This window comes from Danio rerio, chromosome 20 (genome assembly GCF_049306965.1).
Source record: "Danio rerio strain Tuebingen ecotype United States chromosome 20, GRCz12tu, whole genome shotgun sequence".
Classification (NCBI taxonomy): domain Eukaryota; kingdom Metazoa; phylum Chordata; class Actinopteri; order Cypriniformes; family Danionidae; genus Danio; species Danio rerio.
The window spans coordinates 54,548,755-54,574,520 of NC_133195.1; the positions used below are offsets into that span (position 1 = coordinate 54,548,755).

General features: G+C 38.3%; 1 protein-coding gene across 2 annotated transcripts in view; it reads right to left on the reverse strand.

Annotated features, from left to right (window-relative positions):
* Window positions 1-458: 458 nt before the first annotated feature.
* Window positions 459-25,766, reverse strand: part of nfkbie (nuclear factor of kappa light polypeptide gene enhancer in B-cells inhibitor, epsilon) — a 35,483-nt gene continuing 10,175 nt past the window's right edge. Inside the window, 5 exon segments of one of the 2 annotated variants that reach the window (NM_001080089.1) lie at window positions 459-999; window positions 2,469-2,717; window positions 6,803-6,891; window positions 9,542-9,752; window positions 21,123-21,225. In NM_001080089.1, the coding sequence (NP_001073558.1) occupies window positions 931-999; window positions 2,469-2,717; window positions 6,803-6,891; window positions 9,542-9,752; window positions 21,123-21,225 (721 nt within the window). In that variant the 3' untranslated portion in view covers window positions 459-930. 2 annotated transcript variants of the gene reach the window in all.

Here is a 25,766-nt window from a genome sequence, read left to right on the forward strand (position 1 = left end):
TTAAACACGATTTATAAATATGCAAATCCAACTTGAAAATTCAAAGCACGATTCAAAAATACACAAATCTAATTCGTAAATTCAAAACATGATTTAAAAATACACAAATCCAATTTGAAAAATCAAAACACGATTCAGAAATATGCAAATCCAATTCGTAAAATCCAAAACACGATTTATAAATATGCAAATTCAATTCAGAAATGTAAAACAATTTATAAAATACACAAATCCAATTTATTTGGCAAAAATATTTATGATTTTTACTTGTGAATTAACGAATTGTGTGTTTAGAAATTTACGATTTGTATTTTGTAAATGAGTATTGTGCTGTGCATGCATGAATTTTATTTTGTAAATCTCTTATTTTTGAGACTGATCTGCCACGATATGCACGTGCATTATTACGTCTGCATGCTGTTTGTGTTGCTCTGCAATAACACTTCCCAAACGCTAGCTGGCAGTAGGCTTTTTTATTCCCTTGTGTCGAGTTTCTTCATGGGTGTTTTGTTTTTTCTGAAAGTAGCTCAAACTCACTCATACTGAGGTGAGAACAGACCCGAGTCAATAATTACCAAGCATGTCAATTTAGCAGAAAGAAAAGCTGCACTTAAAAATTACATTTATTGGTACGATGACCCGTCAAAAAAAAAAAAAAAAAGGTTTGCAAAGCAGTGTCACATTTGCTCAAACAGATAACAACCTCACAGCATTGCTACAAAACATTATTACTGCTACTGAGAGATGAAAATAAAATGGATTTGTGTTGTCCGACATGATGGTTGCACAACATAAATCACCCAATGACGTTCTTCCAGGAGTTGCAGCAGCATAAATAATTTCCGATTGAGGTTTCAGGCAAACAAGTAGTTTTCAAAAAAGCTGTACAGCAATAAGGAAAGTCCGGTTCGGAGTTTACTCTCGTTTAGTTTACATCGAGTAATTGATCACAGTCCTGCCCATGAACTGAATGTCATCGAAGGGGAACAAGGCCAAAATCTGCAAAACCAAAAGGAGAAACGGTTACCACATCATCCCCGCTCTGACGTCAAGCTAACAGAGCAAATGTAAACGCTTCAAATAAGTCATTAACTGCTAATTACTCAATGCTTTAAGGTAACAGGTTGCAAACTTTTTACAGTTGAAACCAGAAGTGTACATGCACTCTAAAAAAAGAGACATAACCATTTTTAAAAAGATGTTTGATGTTAAATCATACTAAACGTTTACTATTTTTGGTCCGCTAGGGCAGTGATTCTCAAACTTTTCCCATCAAGTACCACCTCAGAAAAAAATGGTCTCTCCAAGTGCAGACAACCATATCCAAATCCATATCGATAGACAACCATATCCATGCTGGCACATAAAACCTAAGGATGTTCCATATTGAATCTAGTTTCGTTATGTAACTATAGTATAGTAAATATTTATATCTATTTTTTACTGAGGATTTGCACCATGTTTATTTGGACTTTATTTGGACTTTGACACATTATTTATTATTTTCTTATTTTTATTTGTTCATTGTAAGTGGTGTTGTTTATAGTAACTAAAAATATATTTTTTGGAAAAAGTCAAATTTGCTTCACTGTTCTATTATTTTGTAACATTTGTAACATACCGTATACCGCGAAACCGTCAAACCGTGGTATTGTTTTAGACGATTATCATACCGTGAAAAATTCATACCGTTACAACCCTAGTATGTACACTTCTGCTTTCAACTGTAAGCATATGTCTCTTCTGCATTATGCTTTATGTAGCACTGTTATGGGTTTGTGATTGGTTCGTTCTGTTTCCTGGGTTTTGCTTTCTGTTTCTAAACAGGTGACTCGTTATGATGCAGCAGGTGCGGCTAATCTTCAGGCTTTATAAAAGGAGCTTCCAAACTGTGTTGGAGAGACTGCTTTGGAGGACCGTTTTTTCGTTTGACTTCCTTTGCCTTACCCACCGCTTATACTAATTTTGTTTATTTGAACTTGGCTCCTATGTAATTTGTTGTATTGAATATTGTTATGTTAGGCATTTAATTTGTTTACTTTGAAACTCCTTTTGCACATTATTTTGTTTTATCATTTTTGTCTTTTTGTAACCTTTAAATAAATATCTTTTTGCATTATTACATTCAACTTGGTTTGGGTTCCCTTCATTTTGTTGCGTGCTTGAGCCGGCACGTAACAAGCACTTTGGGTAGTGTAAATTAAAAGCATGATTCATTCGGCTTAGTCCCTGATCAATGCTGCCAATTGATGATCAACAGTAAAAACTATACATTTTACCTCTACCCAACAGGGAAATATATCAAGAACGCATGGTTATATGCTGTCAAGGCTTGGCAATCAAAAAATGTGATTATAATGGAAGTCAATGGGGCAAAAACAGCCCCCAACATAACGAAAGGGGAGTCAATTTGAACAGTACACAAGGCCTAAACTAGTTTGAAAATAAGAAAATGTGCATCTCCTCACATCATCATTGCCATCAGCTAGATCCAGAGCAGTCTCGTCCTCCATGTTTTTGATCATCTTGTCGGCTCCGGCCTGACACAGAAGGTGGGCGATGGCGGCGTCCTGACGGCCCACGGCCAAATGCAGCGCAGTGCAGCCGTTAAACATGCTGGCGTCCACATTCGCTCCTTTATTCAGAAGCAGTTTAACGGCAGCCACATCACGCTGCTCTACGGCAATATGTAACGCCGTCTTCCCGCTCGTACCTTCCTGAATGAGGAAACAAACAGATATCTGGTCATAAATGCTGTGTTTTAATTCACCTACGTATTGAAGTGAAGATAACTTATAAACAGCACTGTGCAAAAGTCTTAGACCCCCAGTTACAGTTGTTGCGAGGGTGTAATGACACTATATATTACTTCTCATTCTCTTTATTAAAATATAACCAGAGAATGCAGGATCTAGTTGGATGTTTTGGGTCTAATTATTTAAGACATTTCTGTGTGGAGTTTGCATGCTCTCACCGTGTTGGCATGGGTTGCTCTGGTTTGCCCCACAGTCCAAACACATGCATTATAGGTGAATTGAATTAACTAATTGGCCGTAGTGTGTGAATGAGTGTGTGTATGGGTGTTTCCCAGTACTGGGATGTGACTGGAAGAGCATCCGCTGTGTAAAACATATGCCGGAATAGTTGGCGGTTCATTCCTCTGTGGCAATCCCTGATAAATCAGGGATTTAGCTGAAGGAAAATGATTGAATGGATGTTTAAGGCATATGAAAGAGAGAGGTTGGAGAAAGATGGAAGAATGAACGAACAGGACTGGAGTGTCTGTCTTGGTTTGATCTGCATTTGCTGTTGTCAGTATTGCCTGAATTGATGGGATTGTAAAAGCTGAAAGTACAGACTGGTTTTAGTTCGTCATGGAATTCCTACTAGAAAGCGCCTAATTTGTAATAGTTTTGCTTTTCGGCAGGACAATGATCCCAAACACACTGCTAATGTAATGAATCATATTTGGAGAGAAAAACAGCTGATGAAACTAATGCCGAGTTCAGACTGCATGATGTTCAGAGTAGTCGTGTAACAGATGTGTTCACACTGCATGACTATCTGGGCTAGAGTTTCGTCGCTGCTTTGTTTACACTGCAAGATGGTTCGGCGACAGGGACTTTCACATTGCATGACTTTACTATAGGGAGAATCGCCGACAACTTCGTCTAAACTACGTCTCACAGCCAAAAACACGTCGTATATCTTTTGTTATTAACTACATAATGAGAAAGAAGCCTTTAATGGGGTAGAACATGTACATGTTTGCTCACCTGGGTTTAAAGGGAATTAGCCATTTCTCCTCAACGTTAATAATAAACTAATTTCTTTCTTTATGAAACGTCAAACAGACACGGTTGCTCCTGAGTCCTGTCAAACCTTCACTAGTTTTTCCTCCATTTCGTGGGTCCAAATAAACCGAAAATGATCGCTTTTAACTTCTCCCCCAGCCTCCCGCTGGCCTGCAGCAGGTATACACACACACACGCACACACAAGTGAATGCCGCTCTCTCATTGGCTGTAGGCGATCGCTGATGTTATTTTCAGTCAAAACTCAATTCACACAGCATGATTTGAATCGCCGACAGCTCCAGATATTCAGCACGCCAAATATCTCGCAGGCATCGGCGACTCATGGGTGATTCTCTCAGATCGCGTCTTTGATCGTTCATACTGTGTGATTGTCACTCACGTGCACGAGCAGCGATCTGCCTGTGATTTCAGGCATCTGTCGGCGATTTCTCAAAACCTGTCGGCGAGCCAAAATCGGGGCTAAAATCACGCAGTCTGAACTAGGGACTAGTTCAGGGATGAACTAGACTAGACTAGGGATGGGAAGATTAATCGATATGTATCGATACGCGGTCATGCGCGTGCACGATGCGAGTGCATCGGTTGAGCAGCAGAGGATGAATGAAATTTTGGAAGCAAATCGAGATGCATCGGTTTTTGCGAGATGCATCGGTTTTTCCGAGATACAGCTTATTTTTTTTTATATAGAATGTATTTTTTATTTATTAAGTGTTGTCAACCTGTTTTTGGCGCATAATTTAATCGACCTACATAAAGTAAGCCTTAGCAACGGACTTGCGGATGTGCACACACTACAACTCAGTGTATCAGGTGTGCGGATGAAGCTAGTGGTGCGCCCTCAGAAAGCACGAGAAGCAAAACAAACATTTTATTCCCCACTGAGTTTTAAATCTAAAGTATGGCAACATTATAGATTTAAGGATGGACGACTTGACAGGACAGATGCAATTTGCAAAATGTGCCGCGCATCTATAAAATACGCGGGCAGTACGAGTAATCTGAAATCTCACTTGAAGTGGCGCCACGGTGTTGTTGTGAAAGCATCTTCCAGTGTTCCTACATCTCCGGCTTTCGCACTGCTTGAACCGTAGCTACCAGCTCCAAAAGTGGTGAGAAAAGCATTGCAAATTTTTTTTCCATGCGCAAAAGACGATCACGCGGCCCTCAACCCCAATGTGAAAACGAAAGTGACCGGTAATGAAAATAAAGTGACGTGTCGCGGACCTCTATTCTGCCGCCTTATGCGCGGATAAAACTGAGGACGCGCGGGTGTCGCGGACCTCTATTCTTCCGCCCTACGCGCGGATATAACTGAGGACGCGCGGGTGTCGCGGACCTCTATTCTGCCACCCTATGCGCGGATATAACTGGGTGTTGCGGACGCCGCCCTCTCTATACTGCCGCACTAGGCGGTTTTAAACACCTCCTCCTGTTAATTTTTATGTAATTATAATGATAATAATAATATTAATAATAATAATGATAAAAATAATTGGGTGTCACGGTGGCACAGTGGGTAGTTTGACCACCTCACAGCAAGAAGATTGCTGGTTTGTTATATTTTTATTAGCCTGTTGTTTACAGTGACAGTGATGTTTCAAAGCAGCATAACACTGCTAGTTCACCACCTTAAGTTTTGAATAATCAGTGGCAAAATATATCTTTGTAAAACTTGTTTTCATAGTTGAAAAGTTAAATCACAATTCTTGTTGTGCAATGCTCAACCTTTATGTTGAAAGAGTGCAAATATATATATTTTAATATATATTGCACTTATACATTCTGTTTATCTTGAAAATACTTAAATAATATGTGCTATATGTTCTAAAATGGCCCTCTACTGTAAACTGACACTCTGGCTCTGAGAGAAAAGCCAGTTTGTAAAAAAAGTCTTGGTTTTGCTTGGTTAATAAATAATCAAACTCATTCAATGGCACAGCATCCTCTTTCACATCATCTCATAAACTTGATTTAATTAGTTAGTGCTGAATTATCGCATTGTATCGTGATATGGGTGTGAATCGTATCGTGTCGCATCGCAATATGTCATAAATGTATCGCTAATATATCGGATCGTATTCTTTGTATCGAGATGCGTATCGGATCGGCATTATAGCTTAGATGCCCAACCCTACATTAGACAGACATGAAATGGCCTCAGCAGAGTCCAGACCTGAACATTATACAGTATGTATAGGCAATATTATATGAGATTCAACTGGAGGGAAAAGGATATAACATGCTAAATCTAATGAGGAACTCTTAGAAATGCTGAAAGATGCTTGCTAATGAATCGCACATCATTTCAGAAAAGACTCGACTAAAAAGTTCGAGCTGTTGCTGGTGCTAAAGTGGTCATGTTGGCGAAATGTCGAAAAGGGAAACAATTATATTCCAGAAGGTTAGATATTAATTAAGAATTATTCAAACATCTTTACCAAAGCCTCTCCACTTAAGCATTGTTCTCATTTATCCGCCATGTTTGTAGTTTGTTAATATTTTTTACTTGTGTTTGTAGTTCTAATCAAATTCCAGTCCAGCGTGCAGTGTATAATGGGTAATATTAAATTTCGCACAGATTTTCACGGGTTAGTGGCGCAGTAGGTAGTGCTGTCGCCTCACAGCAAGAAGGTCGCTGGTTCGAACCTCGGCTCAGTTGGCGTTTCTGTGTGGAGTTTGCATGTTCTCCCTGCGTTCGTGTGGGTTTCCTCCGGGTGCTCCGGTTTCCCCCACAGTCTAAAGACATGCGGTACAGGTGAATTGGGTAGGCTAAATTGTCCCTAGTGTATGAGTGTGTGTGTGGATGTTTCCCAGAGATGGGTTGCGGCCGGAAGGGCACCCGCTGCGTAAAAACCTGCTGGATAAGTTGGCGGTTCATTCCGCTGTGGCGACCCCGGATTAATACAGGGACTAAGCCGACAAGAAAATGAATGAATGAAAGACAGATTTTCACTAACGGAAAACGGTTAGCCTAGCAAAGCTCACCTTTATGTTCAGATGCACACCGTTCTTCATCAGCAGCCGCATGAGACGAGGCCGCTTGTGTAGTGTGGCCACATGGAGACACGTCATACCTGAAAAAGCAGATCGCGCACATTTTATTAATACATTTTGATTTGTGCCATCACATGTATTATCGTGATTTATTCCATCAAAAATAAAAGCTTGTATTTACATAATCTGTGTGTACTCTGTGTATAAACATACATAGATAAACATAAAAAATGAAAATATTTACATATAAATGTGTGTGTATATATATATATATATATATATATATATATATATATATATATATATATATATATATATATATATATATATATATATATATATTGAATTAGATATAAAGATTTAATTTAGAAATATATATTTATAATAATGGTCTGCATGGTGATGCAGTGGGTAGCACGTTCGCCTAACAGCAAGAGCACTGGGTCAGTTGGCATTTTCGTGTGGAGTTTGCATGTTCTCCCCATGTTCGAGTGGGTTTCCTCCGGGTGCTCCGGTTTCCCCCACAGTCCAAACACATGTGGTACAGGTGAACAGTGTAAGCTAAATTGTCCCTATTGTATGTGTGTGAAAGGGAGTGTATGGGTGTTTCCCAGTGATAGCTGGAACATATGCTGGATAAGTTGGCGGTTCATTTCGCTGGGGTGATCTCTGATGAATAAAGTGTCTAAGCCGAAAAGAAAATGAATGAATGAATGAATAATGGGTTCTATATATATTCAGTCCACGTCCCTCAATCAAGTTTGGTTTTTGGCCCTTTATAAAGAAATACTTTGGGCACTCCTGATTAAATCTATACAAAACTCTAAACTTTCCTCAGGCTGACTCTAGATGTGTTCAGCTAAACTAGTAATACTAAAACTAAAACAGAAACGACATAAAAATGAAATAGAAATGTGTTCACAAAATAAAAACTAAACTAAAACTAATGAAACCATTAATGAAACGACCTAAAACTAAACTGAAATATACAGCAAATCCAACTTAAAATAGTATCAAAAGGTCAAAATGCAAAACTATAACAACTGTGGTGAGCAGTACATGATCATTCAGGATAACCAAACTATTATTATCTGGAATGACGGTGGCTGACATGAAAATAAAACTGAATGAACATGGTGTTATGAAACATGGATACTGGAAGTCCATGACAACATGAAAAATAAAAAAACTCCAGGGCACATTATCGCTGCCAACTTCCCTGTTCTGGCATGGTTGTTTCTGTTCACTAAAACCCTCATGATCAACAACCTCATAAACATCACAGATGACTGACTGTGTTTCCCATTGACAATAATCTGGCTACAGTGTAAGCAAAGTAATCCTATTTCAAAGAAAAGACAGGATTATTTTGCATGTTTTAAGGAAAAACTCACTTAATTTAGACTTATTATTCCTTAAAATGAGTCAACGCTAATGCCATGTTACTAGGGTGTTTATATTTCTATGGGTGTTTATATTTCTATGCAGTTGTTAGGGTGTTGTTAATGGTTTTGAGCAATGCAATGTTGCTATGCTTTTCAGGTCATTTTTAACACCCTGATTCGTTTAATATGTTAGGGATAAAGTACATTTAAGAGGTTGTTATTGCAGATTAAAGTCCGACAGGCTTATCAGCAGCATAACATAAGGCGGGGCACTGAAGGGTTTTATTCTGCGAAAACTATTATCCTAGATTTACTTCATCCAGCTTATTGCATAACTACTTGCAACTAAACATTAAAATTACATACAAAACATTGTTCTAAGCTGTAATAGTTTTTAAATATTTAATTTATTTAAAATTTAATTAAACAAAGCCGACAGAAATGAAAACAGCTGATGGAGTATACACTAACCTGCGCATTATTCAGACGCAAGATGGCGCCAAACAGTCAAAAACACAAAGCTGACAGAAACAAAAACAGCTGAGGGAGTATACACTAACCTGCGCATTATTCAGACACAAGATGGCGCTAAACAATCAAAAAAGCAAAGCCTACAGAAACGAAAACAGCTGATGGAGTATACACTAACCTGTGCATTATTCAGACACAAGATGGCGCCAAACAGTCAAAAAAGCAAAGCCTACAGAAACGAAAACAGCTGATGGAGTATACACTAACCTGCTCAATATTCAGACACAAGATGGCGCCAAACAGTCAAAAACACAAAGCTGACAGAAACTAAAACAGCTGATGGAGTATACACTAACCTGCGCATTTTTCAGACACAAGATGGCGCTCAACAATCAAAAACACAAAGCTAACAGAAACGATAACAGCTGATGGAGTATACACTAACCTGCGCATTATTCAGACACAAGATGGCGCTAAACAATCAAAAACACAAAGCTGACAGAAACGAAAACAGCTGACGGAGTATACACTATCCTGCGCATTGTTCAGACGCAAGATGGCGCTAAACAATCAAAAACACAAAGCTGACAGAAATGAAAACAGCTGATGGAGTATACACTAACCTGCGCAATATTCAGACACAAGATGGCGCTAAACAATCAAAAACAAGCAGATACATATGATTGTGAATGTAAGTATATTGATGTGATAAGTCTGCTTTATTTAGCGGTGGTTATCTAGAAATAACATACCTTGGAATATATTGCAAATGACCAATCAGAATCCAGTATACCAGTCAGCCGTGTAATAATTAATAGTAAAGCTTTATCAAATCAATAACCCCACGTATAACGACTTCTCATCAGTCTCTTACCTCTCCAGTTCTGCGCTTCAAGCACGTTGGCGAGTTTGCCGGGCGAGGTGTTTTGGATCATCTCATTGGCACACTCCCAGAAGCCATGCTCACACGCCACATGCAGAGGAGTGTTTCCATCCTGGTCCTGGAGCTCCAGCGACACACCCTTCTCTACCAGGATCTTCACTGCGATCGGCAGGTTCAGGTAAGTGGCCAAATGCAATGGAGTCTGTGAATTCGACAACAAAATCAGCATTAAAAAACAATTGTGTAGAATTAGCATGGAATTAGCCTTGTGTCCTCACCAATAGAGTGGAGGAACTATGACGTCATCGTATCGGCTGCTAGCTTAAAACTGGTTCCCTCGATAAAATCCCTATAGGATTTTCCCATAGGCTTTTCGAAGATTGCTCTGTGTTCAAACACTGTTCATTTCACCTACACGTTTTGTCCAGCCGGATAATCCTCACACGAAAATACAACTTTGAGCACTTTTAGATCTTAAATGCAAACGCAACAATAGAAAAGCTAACGTTAGGCTATAAACAGACTACAGCGCTCTCGAGGCGCTCGCCTGTAATGCAGCACCGCCCTGCTACAGACGACTTATCAAGCTTATTTTTAGAAATATGCTTCATGACAAAGATTTTATCTCTCAGTTTATTATATTATAATGCACGCTATATATTCTGAACAAATAAATACGCAATTACACATAGACCTACGTGCCTTTTAGATCGTTTTTACGTGGGAGATACACTTTGTTTTGCTTTAGGGTTGTTGTAAAAGTTTTAAAACTGCATGTATAAAAATGTGCCAACATAGTATTATCATAAGACATACTTAAATAAGTGTATCGCTGGTGTGCACACAGCCTGCTTACATTAACAGATGACAGAAATGACGCGTTAGGGACAAGTCTACCAAATGCCTGCAACTTCCATCATGGACACAGAGCAACATTCAATATTCCTTTTATGTCACGAAGTACAGCGAAAAGCAGCCCATACAGTCACATCTGCTTTACATTTATGGAGGAGTGAAAATATTGCAGTTATGACAGAGTTAATTGTGTTAAGATGAGGGGAAAAAATGACGAAAAATCCCTTGATCATGTAAAATGACAGTTAATATGTCTGTATTTTTACACATTTATTCACGGGTTTGTATTACTGAGAGCAGGAGAGAGGCAGGCTGCACTGGTGAGCAGGATCTTCATAATATCGTTTAATTAAAATAAATGATCAACAAATGAATCCGTCTTGATGTCTCTACATGTGAAGGCATTATCTAGACCACTCTGGGTCATGGAGGGTCACGGAGGGCCGGTGTCCCTGCAGGGTTCAGCTCCTACTTGCCTTAACACACCAGGGTGTTTCAAGTATACCTAGTAAGACTTTGATCAGCTTGTTCAGGTGTGTTTGATTAGTGTTAGAGCTAAAATCTGCAGGACACCAGCCCTTCAGGAACAAGTTTGGTGATCCCTGATCTAGACACTATGAATTCCCAATTAGAAAAACACTACAAACTATAAAATACTATTCATGAAAATTCTTAAATCACAGACAAATCCAAATGGCCAACACAAGCGAGCTGCGCTTCAGACCAGTTCAGCTCGATGACGTATAATGTCTCCGACACCGCCTGTAGTCCCATTTAGCAACTTGATAGCAACCGTCTTTTTAAAGAAGCATGGCCAATTTAAAAACTCAAGAGTGTGGTGTAACTGATGTGTTTTATGTCGTAGAGTAAAACATGAAAGTATCATGAGTTTCTGTTAGCCACGAACCTTATTTAAGCCATTTTACTGAAACAAAAAACCCATTGACTTTGGGACAAGGGAACTGCTTAAATGCTAACTTGCTTTCGGGTTTTTGCATACAAATTGACGTCATAGTTCCTCCACTCTGTATCCACTATTGTCCTCACCAATAATTAAATTCACTTAAAAATAATTCCACAATTAACATGCCCGCGTCTCATCTCTCCAACTCACCCATCGACCGGTTTAAACATTTTGTGTCCCGTTTGCTGTGTGTGATTTTCAATATAATGTTGTAAATATTTATTGTGCTTTTATATACATATTTTCACACTTATTAATTACTATCTTTATGTAAATAAAACTCACTTTATTGCATTTAGTTAGTTGTGGTATTTTGGCCCTCACTCGTTGATATTATGTGTTTGCTTATGTGTTTCATGTAAAATTAATGTTGCTCTCCTCTCCCTTAACTGACCATCTTGAAGATTGTAACAAAGACTTTGATCCTAAATGGGGTCACTTTGGTAATTGTCGCTTTAAATTCAAATGAGATCGTGCTCTTTTTAAAAGAGGGTGGGGCTACAGACCATCTTCAAGATTGTAACAAAGACTTTGATCCTAAATGGGGTCACTTTGGTGACTGTCGCTTTAAATTCAAATGAGATCGTGCTCTTTTTAAAAGAGGGTGGGGCTACAGACCATCTTCAAGATTGTAACAAAGACTTTGATCCTAAATGGGGTCACTTTGGTAATTGTCGCTTTAAATTCAAATGAGATCGTGCTCTTTTTAAAAAAGGGTGGGGCTACAGACCATCTTCAAGATTGTAACAAAGACTTTGATCCTAAATGGGGTCACTTTGGTGACTGTCGCTTTAAATTCAAATGAGATCGTGCTCTTTTTAAAAGAGGGTGGGGCTACAGACCGTCTTCAAGATTGTAACAAAGACTTAGATCCTAAATGGGGTCACTTTGGTGACTGTCGCTTTAAATTCAAATGAGATCGTGCTCTTTTCAAAAGAAGGTGGGGCTACAGATGCCTGTGTGTCAGCATAGTGGCAGATTCAAAACAAAACTAATATTATCCGCCGTAATAAAGAAGTGTCTCAGGTAAAGAGACTACTGCAGGGCTATTCAATTGGCGGCCCGCTGGCTGAATCCAGCCCCCAAGGCACTTTGTTCCGGCCCTCTAAACAGTATGACCAAAACATCAAAAATAAATTTAGTTCAGTCGACAAACGTCGGCTATGGTTATGAAGTGACGTGCGTCTGTTTAATAACAGCACGAGCTGCAGTTAAAGGCTGTACAGAGCGCGAGTCATCATAAGCGAGTGGTGCGGGCAGCTGAAAACACGTTTGTAGAAAAGGCTATTTGTACAATGCACTGATATCGTTATGCAACGATTAGCCGATTTCACTATTAACTGCGCTGTAATTCGTCACAGTTTATTAATCGTGAAGTCTTCTCTAAGCCGCATTTCTGTTGCAAGGAACGAAACGAAACCGCTGCGAAATGCCAAGTTGCCTGTGCGCTAGTTTTAAGTTTGAAGTACACCGAGGCTAATACGCACGCACACAGGATTAACTATAGCAGCGGCCGTTTCCATATCATGTCTTTTCCACTTGCAAGTTTGTTATTTCTAATGTAAGAATTTATGACAATATGCGGGCACCAGCGGAGCGACGTGCTTGCGTCTTTCCGGGCGCACGCAGTAGAAAACATCTCATGGTGAGAGTTGTGCGCACCTTTCAGTGCAATGTAAACAAAAGATATGTTAGACGAGTTATTATTAAAATGATTATGTATGCATGAACGCAGATGGCAACAACAGTTAATCTAAATAGCTACTTACCTAATATAAAGCTTGAATTTAAATTAGACGTGATAACCGTGAAATAATGATTATTTTTCAGACTATATAATCGTACAACCAAAATCTATAATTGTTGCATCCATAATTGTTATGCAGTTCAAAACACAACATGTGAATGTGTCTGAGAGTGCTTTCACACCTGTGAATCGATTCAGTTGTTCTGAAACAGAGATTACAATTGTTACGTTGTTGCTCTTTGCTCTTGGAGCGGTTTGCTTTTACACGGCAAAGTTTCTAATCGGACCAAAAGAGCTAAAACAAGTCACGTGCGAGTAAACTCTCCTTACATTGGTCAGAGTGTCAGGGTTTATTTTGCAGCGTCCCGCTCAGCTGTCAGGAGAGGTGGTGATTGACAGGGTCCTCGCGCGTGACGTGTCTGAGGAGAGACGCGGTGGGGAGGGGTGAGAAGGGTGCGGGACGATGCCTATTTGAAGACCGGGGGGGAGACGCGAGATTACCGGGAGATCATCACTCGTTTGCGGGCATCCGGAGAATCGCGAAACTTCCCGCCCTACTCATAATTCTCTCTTCATATAGCCGTAAGCCTATTACATATCCATAAAACACTGTGATATAACCGCGCTCGGATCAGATCGCTTTCTCACTGCAATCGAACCGCTCCAGAATTCGTTTCAATCGAGCCGAGACCACCTCATTCAAGCGATCTCGGAGCGATTACTTTGGCGCGGAACAGAGCGCGATTGCCCTGTTCACATATGCCAATCGAACCGCGCTAACTGGGCAAACGAGACATGTTCCGAAACAAAAGTGTAGGTGTGAAAGCACCCTGAATGTAGAAGCCTACTTCAGCACTGCACTGCTTTTGTTGTGCTCTGAAATACAACATTTGAATGTTTGAGAAAAAAAAAAAAAATAAAAAAGAGTTTTAGTAGTTTCAAAATACAATATATTAACATCTTAATGTAGAAAAAGCTAACGCGGGTGTCTTAAGAAGCAAAACTATACAGCATATGGACTCTTATGCTGTTGTGTCATCACTCATATAGTAAGTTAAATCTTTCCGGCCCTTCGTTTGGGATGCTTTTCATGACACCGACCCCATGACAAACTAATTGAATAGCCCTGGACTACTGTGTTTATTAGCGCAAAACTCTAATGACGGACGGCTGCTTCTCACTCAGGGCTGTTTTTATTGTATATTACTAATAGGCAGAGCTTTCTCTCTCTGATGACACCTACAAAGGAAGAATGTCAATCAAAGTGTTTCTGCAGACTGCTTTTAATCAAGTGTGATCATAACAAATAGAATTAATTAATGTTTACCATTAGAGGCTGGTTATATTCACACATTATTGACATGCAACCGCATTTAAACCTCTTAAAAAGTGAATTTTGCATATTAAATCCCCTTTAAATGTGCATTTTGCTCTTTAATTTAATTAGCAAGTCAAAAACACACTTCAGAGAAGCACATCTAACCATTTCCCCCCCTTTTTTATTCAACCGGATATATTGGTTTGTCTATAGTACGGGGGCCGTCCCCATGCCTCAAATGAGAAGTTTACAGCCCGAGCGCTTCAGACAGACACTCAGCTTGAAGAGTTAGCCTGTGTGGGCTAGCAGGAGCATTGCATAATAACGACATGAATCCACCGAGCCTTTTGACTGAATGACATCAAGACATTTATTCCACATACGAGGAGGGTTTACTCAATCTGGGAGTAACACACTGACTGTGTAAAAGGGAAACATGTGAGTAATTCGCCCGATGGCCTGGCGTTAGCCGATTACGTGGCTTTTGGTAAAAGTACAGCAGGCCAGTATTACTCACAGTGTTAAGTGCTGACTGTCAGATTTGTCCCGTGTTTCCTTTAAACTTCACAGCCCGTCTGACCCAAATCTGGTATCCACTCATTTAATGCAGAAGACTGGGTTTGCAGACTCATTTGAGAGTTTAGTGATGTGACTCTTTTGGGGTTGTTAATCGTGGCAGTATCCATTGGTAATGGAGTGGATGAAGGAGTTTTCCTTTCCAGAAAAGGCTGTGCAAGTTTTTAGACTCTAGAAAATGCTGGTTTGTTTTAGCCCAGTGTTTGGTCAAACATGGATCAACTATTGTGTTCAAAAGTGTCATTTAAATTTAACCGAGATTAATTCAACATTGGGTTTATCGATATTTGACTCAAATGTTGGGTCAAAACAACCCAGCTTGTTTAAGTGTGTAAGTTTAATGACAGATTATAAACTTTTTGGGTTTAATTGAACATGAAACTGGTGGATTATTGAAGATAAACAGATTTTAAACTCATTTAATGCAAAAAACAGTGTTTGTAAACTGATTTTAGTTTATTGATTTGATACTTTTTGGGTTATTCGTGGAGTAGACGAAGAGATTTTCCTTTCCAGTAAAGAAAAGACGAGTTTTTAGACTCTAAAAAATGCTGGGTTGTATTAACCCAATGTTTGGTAAAATATGGACAAACCCAACCAACATTTGGGTTTAAAAGTGTCATTTAAATTGAATTGAGGAAATTAATTCAATGCTGGGTTTGTCAATGTTTGATGAAACGACGGGTTGAAACATTCCAGCATGTTTTAGAGTGCACATTTAATGTAAAATCAGAAACTATTGTGTTTAATTTAGGATGAAAAGTGACTCATTGAAGATAAACAGATTTTAAACTCATTTAATGCATGAAATATTGTTTGTAAACTGATTTTAGTTCAATGATGTGACTCTTTTGGGGTTGTTAATCAAGGTCGTATTCATTGGGAATGGAGTGGATGAAGGGGTTTTCCTTTCCAGAAAAGAAAAGGCTGTGCAAGTTTTAGACTCTAGAAAAGCTGCATTGTTTTAACCCAATGCTTGGCCAAATATGGACAAACTCAACCGACCATTAGGTTTTAAAGTGTGGTTTAAATTTAATCTAGAAAATTAATCCAACATTGGGTTTATCGATATTTGACTCAAATGTTGGGTCAAAACAACCCAGCTTGTTTAAGTGTGTAAGTTTAATGACAGATTATAAACTTTTTGGGTTTAATTGAACATGAAACTAGTGGATTATTGAAGATAAACAGATTTTAATCTCATTTGATGCAGAAAACAGTGTTTGTAAACTGATTTTAGTTTATTGATTTGATACTTTTTGGGTTATTCGTGGAGTAGACGAAGGGATTTTCCTTTCCAGAAAAGAAAAGACGAGTTTTTAGACTCTAAAAAATGCTGGGTTGTATTAACCCAATGTTTGGTAAAATATGGACAAACCCAACCAACATTTGGGTTTAAAAGTGTCATTTAAATTGAATTGAGGAAATTAATTCAATGTTGGGTTTGTCAATGTTTGACGAAACGATGGGTTGAAACATTCCAGCATGTTTTAGTGTGCACAGTTAATGTAAAATCAGAAACTATTTGTGTTTAATTCAGGATGAAAAGTGACTCATTGAAGATAAACAGATTTTAAACTCATTTAATGCATCAAATATTGTTTGTAAACTGATTTTAGTTCAATGATGTGACTCTTTTGGGGTTGTTAATCGAGGTCGAATCCATTGGGAATGTAGGGGATAAAGGGGTTTTACTACAGAAAAGAAAAGACGGTGCAAGTTTTAGACTCTAGAAAAGCTGCATTGTTTTAAGTACCCAATGTTTGGCCAAATATGGACAAACCCAACCGACCATTAGGTTTAAAAATGTGATTTAAATTTAATCTAGAAAATTAATCCAACATTGGGTTTGTCAATGTCTGACCTAAATGTTGCGTCAAAACAACCCAGCATGTTTTAGTTTGCACATTTAATGACAGATTATAAACTATTTGGGTTTAATTTAGGATGAAAAGTGACTCATTGAAGATAAACAGATTTTAAACTCATTTAATGCATGAAATATTGTTTGTAACTGGTTTTAGTTTAGTGATGTGACTCTTTTGGGAATGTTAATCGTGGCAGTATCCATTGGGAATGTAGGGGATGAAGGAGTTTTACTTTCTAGAAAAGGCTGTGCAAGTTATTACACTCTAGAAAATGCTGGGTTGTTTTAGCCCAGTGTTTGGTCAAACATGGATCAACTATTGTGTTCAAAAGTGTCATTTAAATTTAACCGAGATTAATTCAACATTGGGTTTATCGATATTTGACTCAAATGTTGGGTCAAAACAACCCAGCTTGTTTAAGTGTGTAAGTTTAATGACAGATTATAAACTTTTTGGGTTTAATTGAACATGAAACTGGTGGATTATTGAAGATAAACAGATTTTAAACTCATTTAATGCAAAAAACAGTGTTTGTAAACTGATTTTAGTTTATTGATTTGATACTTTTTGGGTTATTCGTGCAGTAGACGAAGAGATTTTCCTTTCCAGTAAAGAAAAGACGAGTTTTTAGACTCTAAAAAATGCTGGGTTGTATTAACCCAATGTTTGGTAAAATATGGACAAACCCAACCAACATTTGGGTTTAAAAGTGTCATTTAAATTGAATTGAGGAAATTAATTCAATGTTGGGTTTGTCAATGTTTGACGAAACGATGGGTTGAAACATTCCAGCATGTTTTAGTGTGCACATTTAATGTAAAATCAGAAACTATTGTGTTTAATTTAGGATGAAAAGTGACTCATTGAAGATAAACAGATTTTAAACTCATTTAATGCATGAAATATTGTTTGTAAACTGATTTTAGTTCAATGATGTGACTCTTTTGGGGTTGTTATTCAAGGTCGTATTCATTGGGAATGGAGTGGATGAAGGGGTTTTCCTTTCCAGAAAAGAAAAGACGGTGCAAGTTTTAGACTCTAGAAAAGCTGCATTGTTTTACCCATTGTTTGGCCAAATATGGACAAACTCAACCGACCATTAGGTTTTAAAGTGTGATTTAAATTTAATCTAGAAAATTAATCCAACATTGGGTTTGTCAATGTTTGACCCAAATGTTGGGTCAAAACAACCCAGCTTGTTTAAGTGTGTAAGTTTAATGACAGATTATAAACTTTTTGGGTTTAATTGAACATGAAACTGGTGGATTATTGAAGATAAACAGATTTTAAACTCATTTAATGCAGAAAACAGTGTTTGTAAACTGATTTTAGTTTATTGATTTGATACTTTTTGGGTTATTCGTGGAGTAGACGAAGGGATTTTCCTTTCCAGTAAAGAAAAGACGAGTTTTTAGACTCTAAAAAATGCTGGGTTGTATTAACCCAATGTTTGGTAAAATATGGACAAACCCAACCAACATTTGGGTTTAAAAGTGTCATTTAAATTGAATTGAGGAAATTAATTCAATGTTGGGTTTGTCAATGTTTGACGAAACGATGGGTTGAAACATTCCAGCATGTTTTAGTGTGCACATTTAATGTAAAATTATAAACTATTTGGGTTTAATTTAGGATGAAAAGTGACTCATTGAAGATAAACAGATTTTAAACTCATTTAATGCATGAAATATTGTTTGTAAACTGATTTTAGTTCAATGATGTGACTCTTTTGGGGTTGTTAATCGAGGTCGTATCCATTGGGAATGTAGGGGATGAAGGGGTTTTCCTTTCCAGAAAAGAAAAGACGGTGCAAGTTTTAGACTCTAGAAAAGCTGCATTGTTTTACCCATTGTTTGGCCAAATATGGACAAACTCAACCGACCATTAGGTTTAAAAGTGTGATTTAAATTTAATCTAGAAAATTAATCCAACATTGGGTTTGTCAATGTCTGACCCAAATGTTGCGCCAAAATAACCCAGCATGTTTTAGTTTGCATATTTAATGACAGATTATAAACTATTTGGGTTTAATTTAAGATGAAAAGTGACTCATTGAAGATAAACAGATTTTATACTCATTTAATGCATGAAATATTGTTTGTAACTGATTTTAGTTTAGTGATGTGACTCTTTTGGGAATGTTAATCATGGCAGTATCCATTGGGAATGTAGGGGATGAAGGAGTTTTACTTTCTAGAAAAGGCTGTGCAAGAAAATGCTGGTTTGTTTTAGCCCAGTGTTTGGTCAAACATGGATTAACTATTGTGTTCAACTTGTCATTTAAATTTAATCGAGAAAATTAATTCAACATTGGGTTTATCAATATTTGACTCAAATGTTGGGTCAGAATAACCCAGCCTGTTTAAGTGTGTAAGTTTATTGACAGATTATAAACTTTTTGGGTTTAATTGAACATGAAACTGGTGGATTATTGAAGATAGACAGATTTTAAACTCATTTAATGCAGAAAACAGTGTTTGTGAACTCATTTTAGCTCAATGATGAGACACCTTTGGGGTTGTTAATCGAGGTCGTATCCATTGGGAATGTAGGGGGTGAAGGTGTGAAAAGTGTGATTTAAGTTTAATCGAGAAAATTAATCCAACATTGGGTTTGTCAATGTCTGACCCAAATGTTAGGTCAAAACAACCCATCATGTTTTAGTTTGTACAGTTAATGACATATTATAAACTATTTGGGTTTAATTTAAGATGAAAAGTGACTCATTGAAGATTTTAAACTCATTTAATGCAGAAAACAGTGTTTGTGAACTTATTTTAGCTCAATGATGTGACTCTTTTGGGGTTATTAATCGAGGCCGTATCCATTTGGAATGGAGTGGATGAAGGAGCTTTACTTTCTAGAAACGAAAAGGCAAGTTTTTAGACTCTAGAAAAAGCTGCATTGTTTTAACCCAATGTTTGGTTAAATATGGACAAACACAACAAACCATTAGATTTAGAAGTGTCATTTAAATTTAATCTAGAAAATTAATCCAACATTGGGTTTGTCAATGTCTGACCCAAATGTTGGGTCAAAACAACCCAGCATGTTTTACTGTGTAGGTTTATTGACAGATTATAAACTACTCGAACTTGAAGAGGGTTAAGGAGTCGCTGAAGAAAGTGAACAGCGGACGGGGGAGTATAGGGGATCGGTAAAATGAGGTGCCAGATCAGATTGCAGAGGTGCCGGATCCGGATCAGGCATGTTCCGGCACAAATTAAGCCCTGCTTGAGGAAGAGTAAATAACGATTAAACTTTCTGTGGAATAAACGTTATGGAAGTCAATGGTTACCGGTTTTCAATATTGTTAAAAATATATTTTCGTGTGTTCAACAGAGTAACTCATACATGTTCTGGAACACTTGCGGGAGAGTAAACAGTGATTAAACTTTCTGTTAAACACAAAATAAGATAATTTGAAAAATGCTGAAAACTACTGACTTCCATTGTGTTGTATTTTTTATGGAAGTCAATGGTTACCGGTTTACAACACTGTTAAATATATATTTTTGTGCGTTCAACAGAATACCTTATAAATGTTCAGAAACACTTAAGGGAGAGTAAACAGCGGTTAAAATTTCGGTTGAACACAAAAGGAGATACTTTGAAGAATGCTGATAACCGGTAACCATTGACTTCCATATGATTATTTTTTTTTAAATGGAAGTCAATGGTTACCGGTTTCCAATATTGTTACAAAATATTTTTTTGTATTCAACAGAATAACTCATACATGTTCTGAAACACTTCAGATACAGTGAATAGCCATCAAACCTATATTTTTAAGGGAACCATCCCCCTTTAAAGGTTATTCACTGCTATTTAATTGAAACTGTGAATGCTGAATTGCCCACACTGCAGCTTCCCTCAACCAAAATGCCAACAAAGAGTCAATAAACACTCAATTTAGGCTTCTTAAGTACAACAGTTATGAGGGGGGTTTCTTCAGAAAGCCCCTCATCTGTTGTCACCGGATAAACCCCAAATTTCAAAATAACAATTGAAACCGGAGGCTGCCAAACGAGTGTAATAAACCCCCATCGTTCTTTGATACACATTCAGGGAGTTTCCCCTCAAAGGGGAAACAAAAATAACCAAACTCATTGCAACTTTCATGCAAGATTTCCCTCAAGTTTCTTTTTTCCTGTTCCTGCAGGGTCTTATTCATGAAACATGAGCGCGACGTGTGCAGTTCTTTGAACGCATGCTCATTCTGTTATGCAATCATAACCCGATACCTGATACAAGTTGTTCTGGATATCCATCAGCTCCGGAGGGAACAGGTCTACCAAATACTGTGCAAACTTCAGCTCTTCGTGAATGATGGCCAAGTGGAGAATCCTGGAAACACAAAAACAAGAAAAGCTGATGGTTAAAAGCTGAAGTAGAGCCGGCGACGGTAAAGGGAAGGAACTGTCATGCAAACCGCAGTCTAAAAGCAGCTCTATGTGTGATGGAAAAAAAAAATAATTAGGTTGAATGATACTGAGAAATATGTCAGAGTAAAGCGAATGGCAGCGGCTTGCATTCAAGCATTGCGCAACGATGGAACTTTATTATAAACGCATCCACCTCAGAGCTCGTCTTGCTATCTAATGATTAAAAACTGCATGGGTTACTGAAAACCTCGCACTTACAAGAACAAAGCCGGTTGTGGGGTCGAGGAAATATGCAAAGACATTTTCACATTGAATTTGATTGTAAAACGTTCCATACATTGACATTTAAAATTCACATTTTAGTGTCTAACTTGTGTGGTAGCCAGGGCCGGCCCTGTACAAGCTGAATAAGGGCCCTACCCTGCTCTGAATAGTGGAGTACTGCCATTGCAAACCACCCCACATGGATTTTATTGCTTATTACATACAACCAAAGAAACAGAAAAGTAAAGCCTGATTTCCTCCACTTAATAACTTTCTGAATGATTGAACATTTAAAAACATTTACTGAGCACTTATAAAATGTGTTCAATGTGCTGTCCATTGTGTTGGATTGTCAATGCAAGCCTCTTCTCCCACTCTTCACACACTGATAGCAGCACCGCAGGAGAAAGGCCAGCACAGGCTTCCAGTATCCGTAGTTTCAGGCCCCGTTTACACTAGTGCGTTTTAGTTTTAAATTGCCATTTAAGATCAAAAATGATCCACACCAGCGTTTCTAAACACATTACTACGCCACCAAAAACGTGTATCACGTGACTATTCGCGCACTCTGGGCATGCGCGTTCTAGTATAAACAGGAAGCATGTGTCTCGCACAGCCTTTGGTTATTGCTTGTCAACAAACGCCGGTTGAACAATGAACGCGATGGCAGAGAAAGCAAGAGAGGTATTTTTGTGGACAGACGACGAGGGCGAGTTGTTACTAAACGTGACAAATGAATAACTGCACAATGGCGCCTAAAACAGACAACAGTGCAAACAACGCTCTCATTTCTGTGTCCGTGTTGTTGTTTACAGTGAAGGCTGGTCTGCTGTCTTCCGGTAGCCATGTGTATAGTCATGTGATAGGGGCTTGACGAATAAGGGAAGGATACGCAATGATACAAAAGCCCCAATCAGGTAGCGAATCTCCTTTTTCAGATGTCTCCGTTTTCCCCCATCCACACTGAGACGGAGCAGCAGCGTTTCAGAATGAAAACGGCCTCTCCAGCGTTTACAAAACGCTCCGTTTTCGGTGTTCGAAAACTCCAGCGTAGTGTGGATGAATGGCGTAACCGTAGCAAAACTTATGCGCTTTCAAACTAAAACGCATTAGTGTAAACGGGGCCTCAGGTGCTGCACATCTTGTATCTTCACACCATAGACAACAAAGACAGCAGGGCCGTTCTTCATCAACGGAAACCTCAAGGCCACTCTCTCAATTTAAGATTGCTACATGATGATGTGTTTCCCTCTTTATGCACTGAAGCTGACACGTTCCCTGAGTTTTCCAGCAAGACGGTGCATCACCACATTATGGGTGTCAGGTCCGAGCATTCCTAGATCAACAGATTCCTGAAAAGTGGATTGGTCATCGTGGGCCTGTTAAATGGCCCCCAAGGTCTCCTGATCTGACCCTCTTAGACTTTTATCTTTGGGGTCATCTGAAGACAATGGGGTATATGCCGAAGCATGCTAATAGGACTTTTAATTTGCCAGTAACCTGGGTTAAGCGCTTTCGGTGAGCTGTATCCCAATGCAAAATCCGGTGCGTTTAAGGTCTGTTTTCTTTAAAAATCAGCGATCTCCACTAGCTGAGTGATATCCGATTTAAAGTGGGTCTCAGATTGTACAAGAAGCACTGCATTAAACTACATTTCCCCCGCCATGTCTTTATAATATGAGCATTTATTTTACCCCAGTATATTCAATGGAGTTTCATCGTTAGCCTGCCGATTCTGACGGGTGCGTGCGAGTAAACGGCTTTTTCTCTTGTTTTACGCTTTAGCAACTAAATAAATGCTAAAGTTTATTTAACTGAGTGTATTTTAATGACATTACAACATCGATGCTGTATAAGCAACCGTATAAAATCGTAAAAAGTTCACAATAACAGGTCACCGGAAGTGTATCAGCATGGGAACAGCACTAGCTCGGCATATACCCTATTTTCTATGGTGTGAAGATACAAGATGTGCAGCACATGAAACTACAGATTCTGGAAGTCTGAAGCCTTTCACCTGCGGTGTTGCTATCAGTGTGTGAAGAGTGAGAGAAGAGGGTTGCATTTACAATCCAACACAATGGACACATCCAGCACATTGAACACATTTTAGAAGTGGTCAGAAACTTGTAAATAACTCTTGAATTAATAAAGTTACGTTAAAACCAAGCACACCATTGATTTTCTTGTGAAATTCCCAATAAGTTTGATGTGTCACATGACCTTCTTCCTATTGACAAAACAAAAGTTAGATCCAAGATGGCCGACTTCAAAATGGCCACCACCCATCTTGAAAAGTTTGCCCCCTCACATATACTAATGTGCCACAAACAGGACGTTAATATCACCAACCATTCCCATTTTATTAAGGTGTATCCATATAAATGGATATGTATCTGTATTATTATTTATACTCATTATATTATTCTGATATACTTCTGCCAAGCTCATGCGTACGGTCCGGCGCAGTCTTCGCATACCTGCACACCTCTCAAAAATATTTAACTACACGCCACAACGACACGTAGCGCAAGCTTTGTAGTTGGTCGGGTTGGTAGTGGGCGGTGCAGAAAGCCGCCAATGTGTTTTTAATTACAATTGTTCAGCATTGATGTTCAATAAATAATCAATGATAGTAGATGGTGTGCGTTTCCTTCAATTATTTTCAAATGAAGTGACGCACCCTTCATTCACAAATCTTTTCACAAATCTTTTCACAAATCATCCACAAAAGTGGATTGGTCATCGTGGGCCAGTTAAATGGCCCCCAAGGTCTCCTAATCTGATCCTCTTAGACTTTTATCTTTGGGGTCATCTGAAGACAATGGGGTATATGCTGAAGCATGCTAAGAGGACTTTTAATTTGCCAGAAACCTGGGTTAAGCGCTTCCGGCAAATTGAATGCCAATGCAAAATCCGGTGCGTTTAAGGTCTGTTTTCTTTAAAAATCAGCGATCTCCACTGGCTGAGTGATATCCGATTTAAAGTGGGTCTCAGATTGTACAAGAAGCACTGCATTACATTACATTTCCCCCGCCATGTCTTGGTAATATGAGCATTTATATTATCTTTCTTTATAATATGAGCATACCTGCACACCTCTCAAAAATATTTAACTAAACGCCACAACGACACGTAGCGCAAGCTTTGTAGTTGGTCGGGTTGGTAGTGGGCGGTGCAGAGATGTGTTTTTAATTACAATTGTACAGCATTGATGTTCAATAAATAATCAATGATAGTAGATGGTGTGCGTTTCCTTCAATTATTTTCAAATGAAGTGACGCACCCTTCATTCACAAATCTCTCACTTGTAATTTGTGAGCATATTTACTGTACGAAACCTGTCAGTGAACTAGAGGGCGAAAATTTATATAAATAAATAATCTCTCATGAATTGTAATCGAGTTAAAATGTTTAATTAATCAAGGTTTTGATTTTAAGACCCTAGTGGTAAAGTGTGCCGACATACTGCAATAGCCTAGTGGTTAGTGCGCCGACATATGGGGCAATAGCACGTCAAGGCGTCGCGAGTTCAAATCCCGGCTCGACGACATTTCCCTAACCTCTCTCTTTCCCACTTAGCTTCCTGTCTCAATACTGTCCTATCTAATAATAAAGGCAAAAAAAGGCCAAAAATAAATCTTAAAAAAAAAAAAAAGTGTGCCGACATACTGTATAGTCCTAAGGTGTTCATGACGACCCGAGTTCATCCTGATCCCTTTTCTCTGCTCCCTATGTATTCCTGTCTCAACTTCACTGTCCTATATAATAAAGGTAAAAACCCCTAGAAGTATAATTATAAAAAAGGAAACTTACTTGTTTAATGTTCAATCAACTTAAATTTGTAAAAAAGTTCAAGTTAACTTGATCGATTTGTGCCGGGTCAACATATTGGAATTGTGTGGAAGCCAGCATTTTTACAGTGTATTGTTTTTACGATCATCAACATCGTCCTGTTTGTGTTTTGTTTGACCCATTTTGAGTGTGTGCATGATTTGTCTCTGGTTATTCAGAGATCTACTGTGATTAAAACTTTCCATTAATGTCGTTACACAACACTGCAGATTTTACTGCACACTCAAATAAATTATAGATATTTTTGCTGCTTGTTCAAACTTCTTACTTAAAATGAGCTGACTCAACACAGTTTTTCAGTTATTTTTAAGTATAACATTTTTGAATATCAATTATACTATCGAAATAACTACTGGCACTAATATGAATAACTATTCATACATC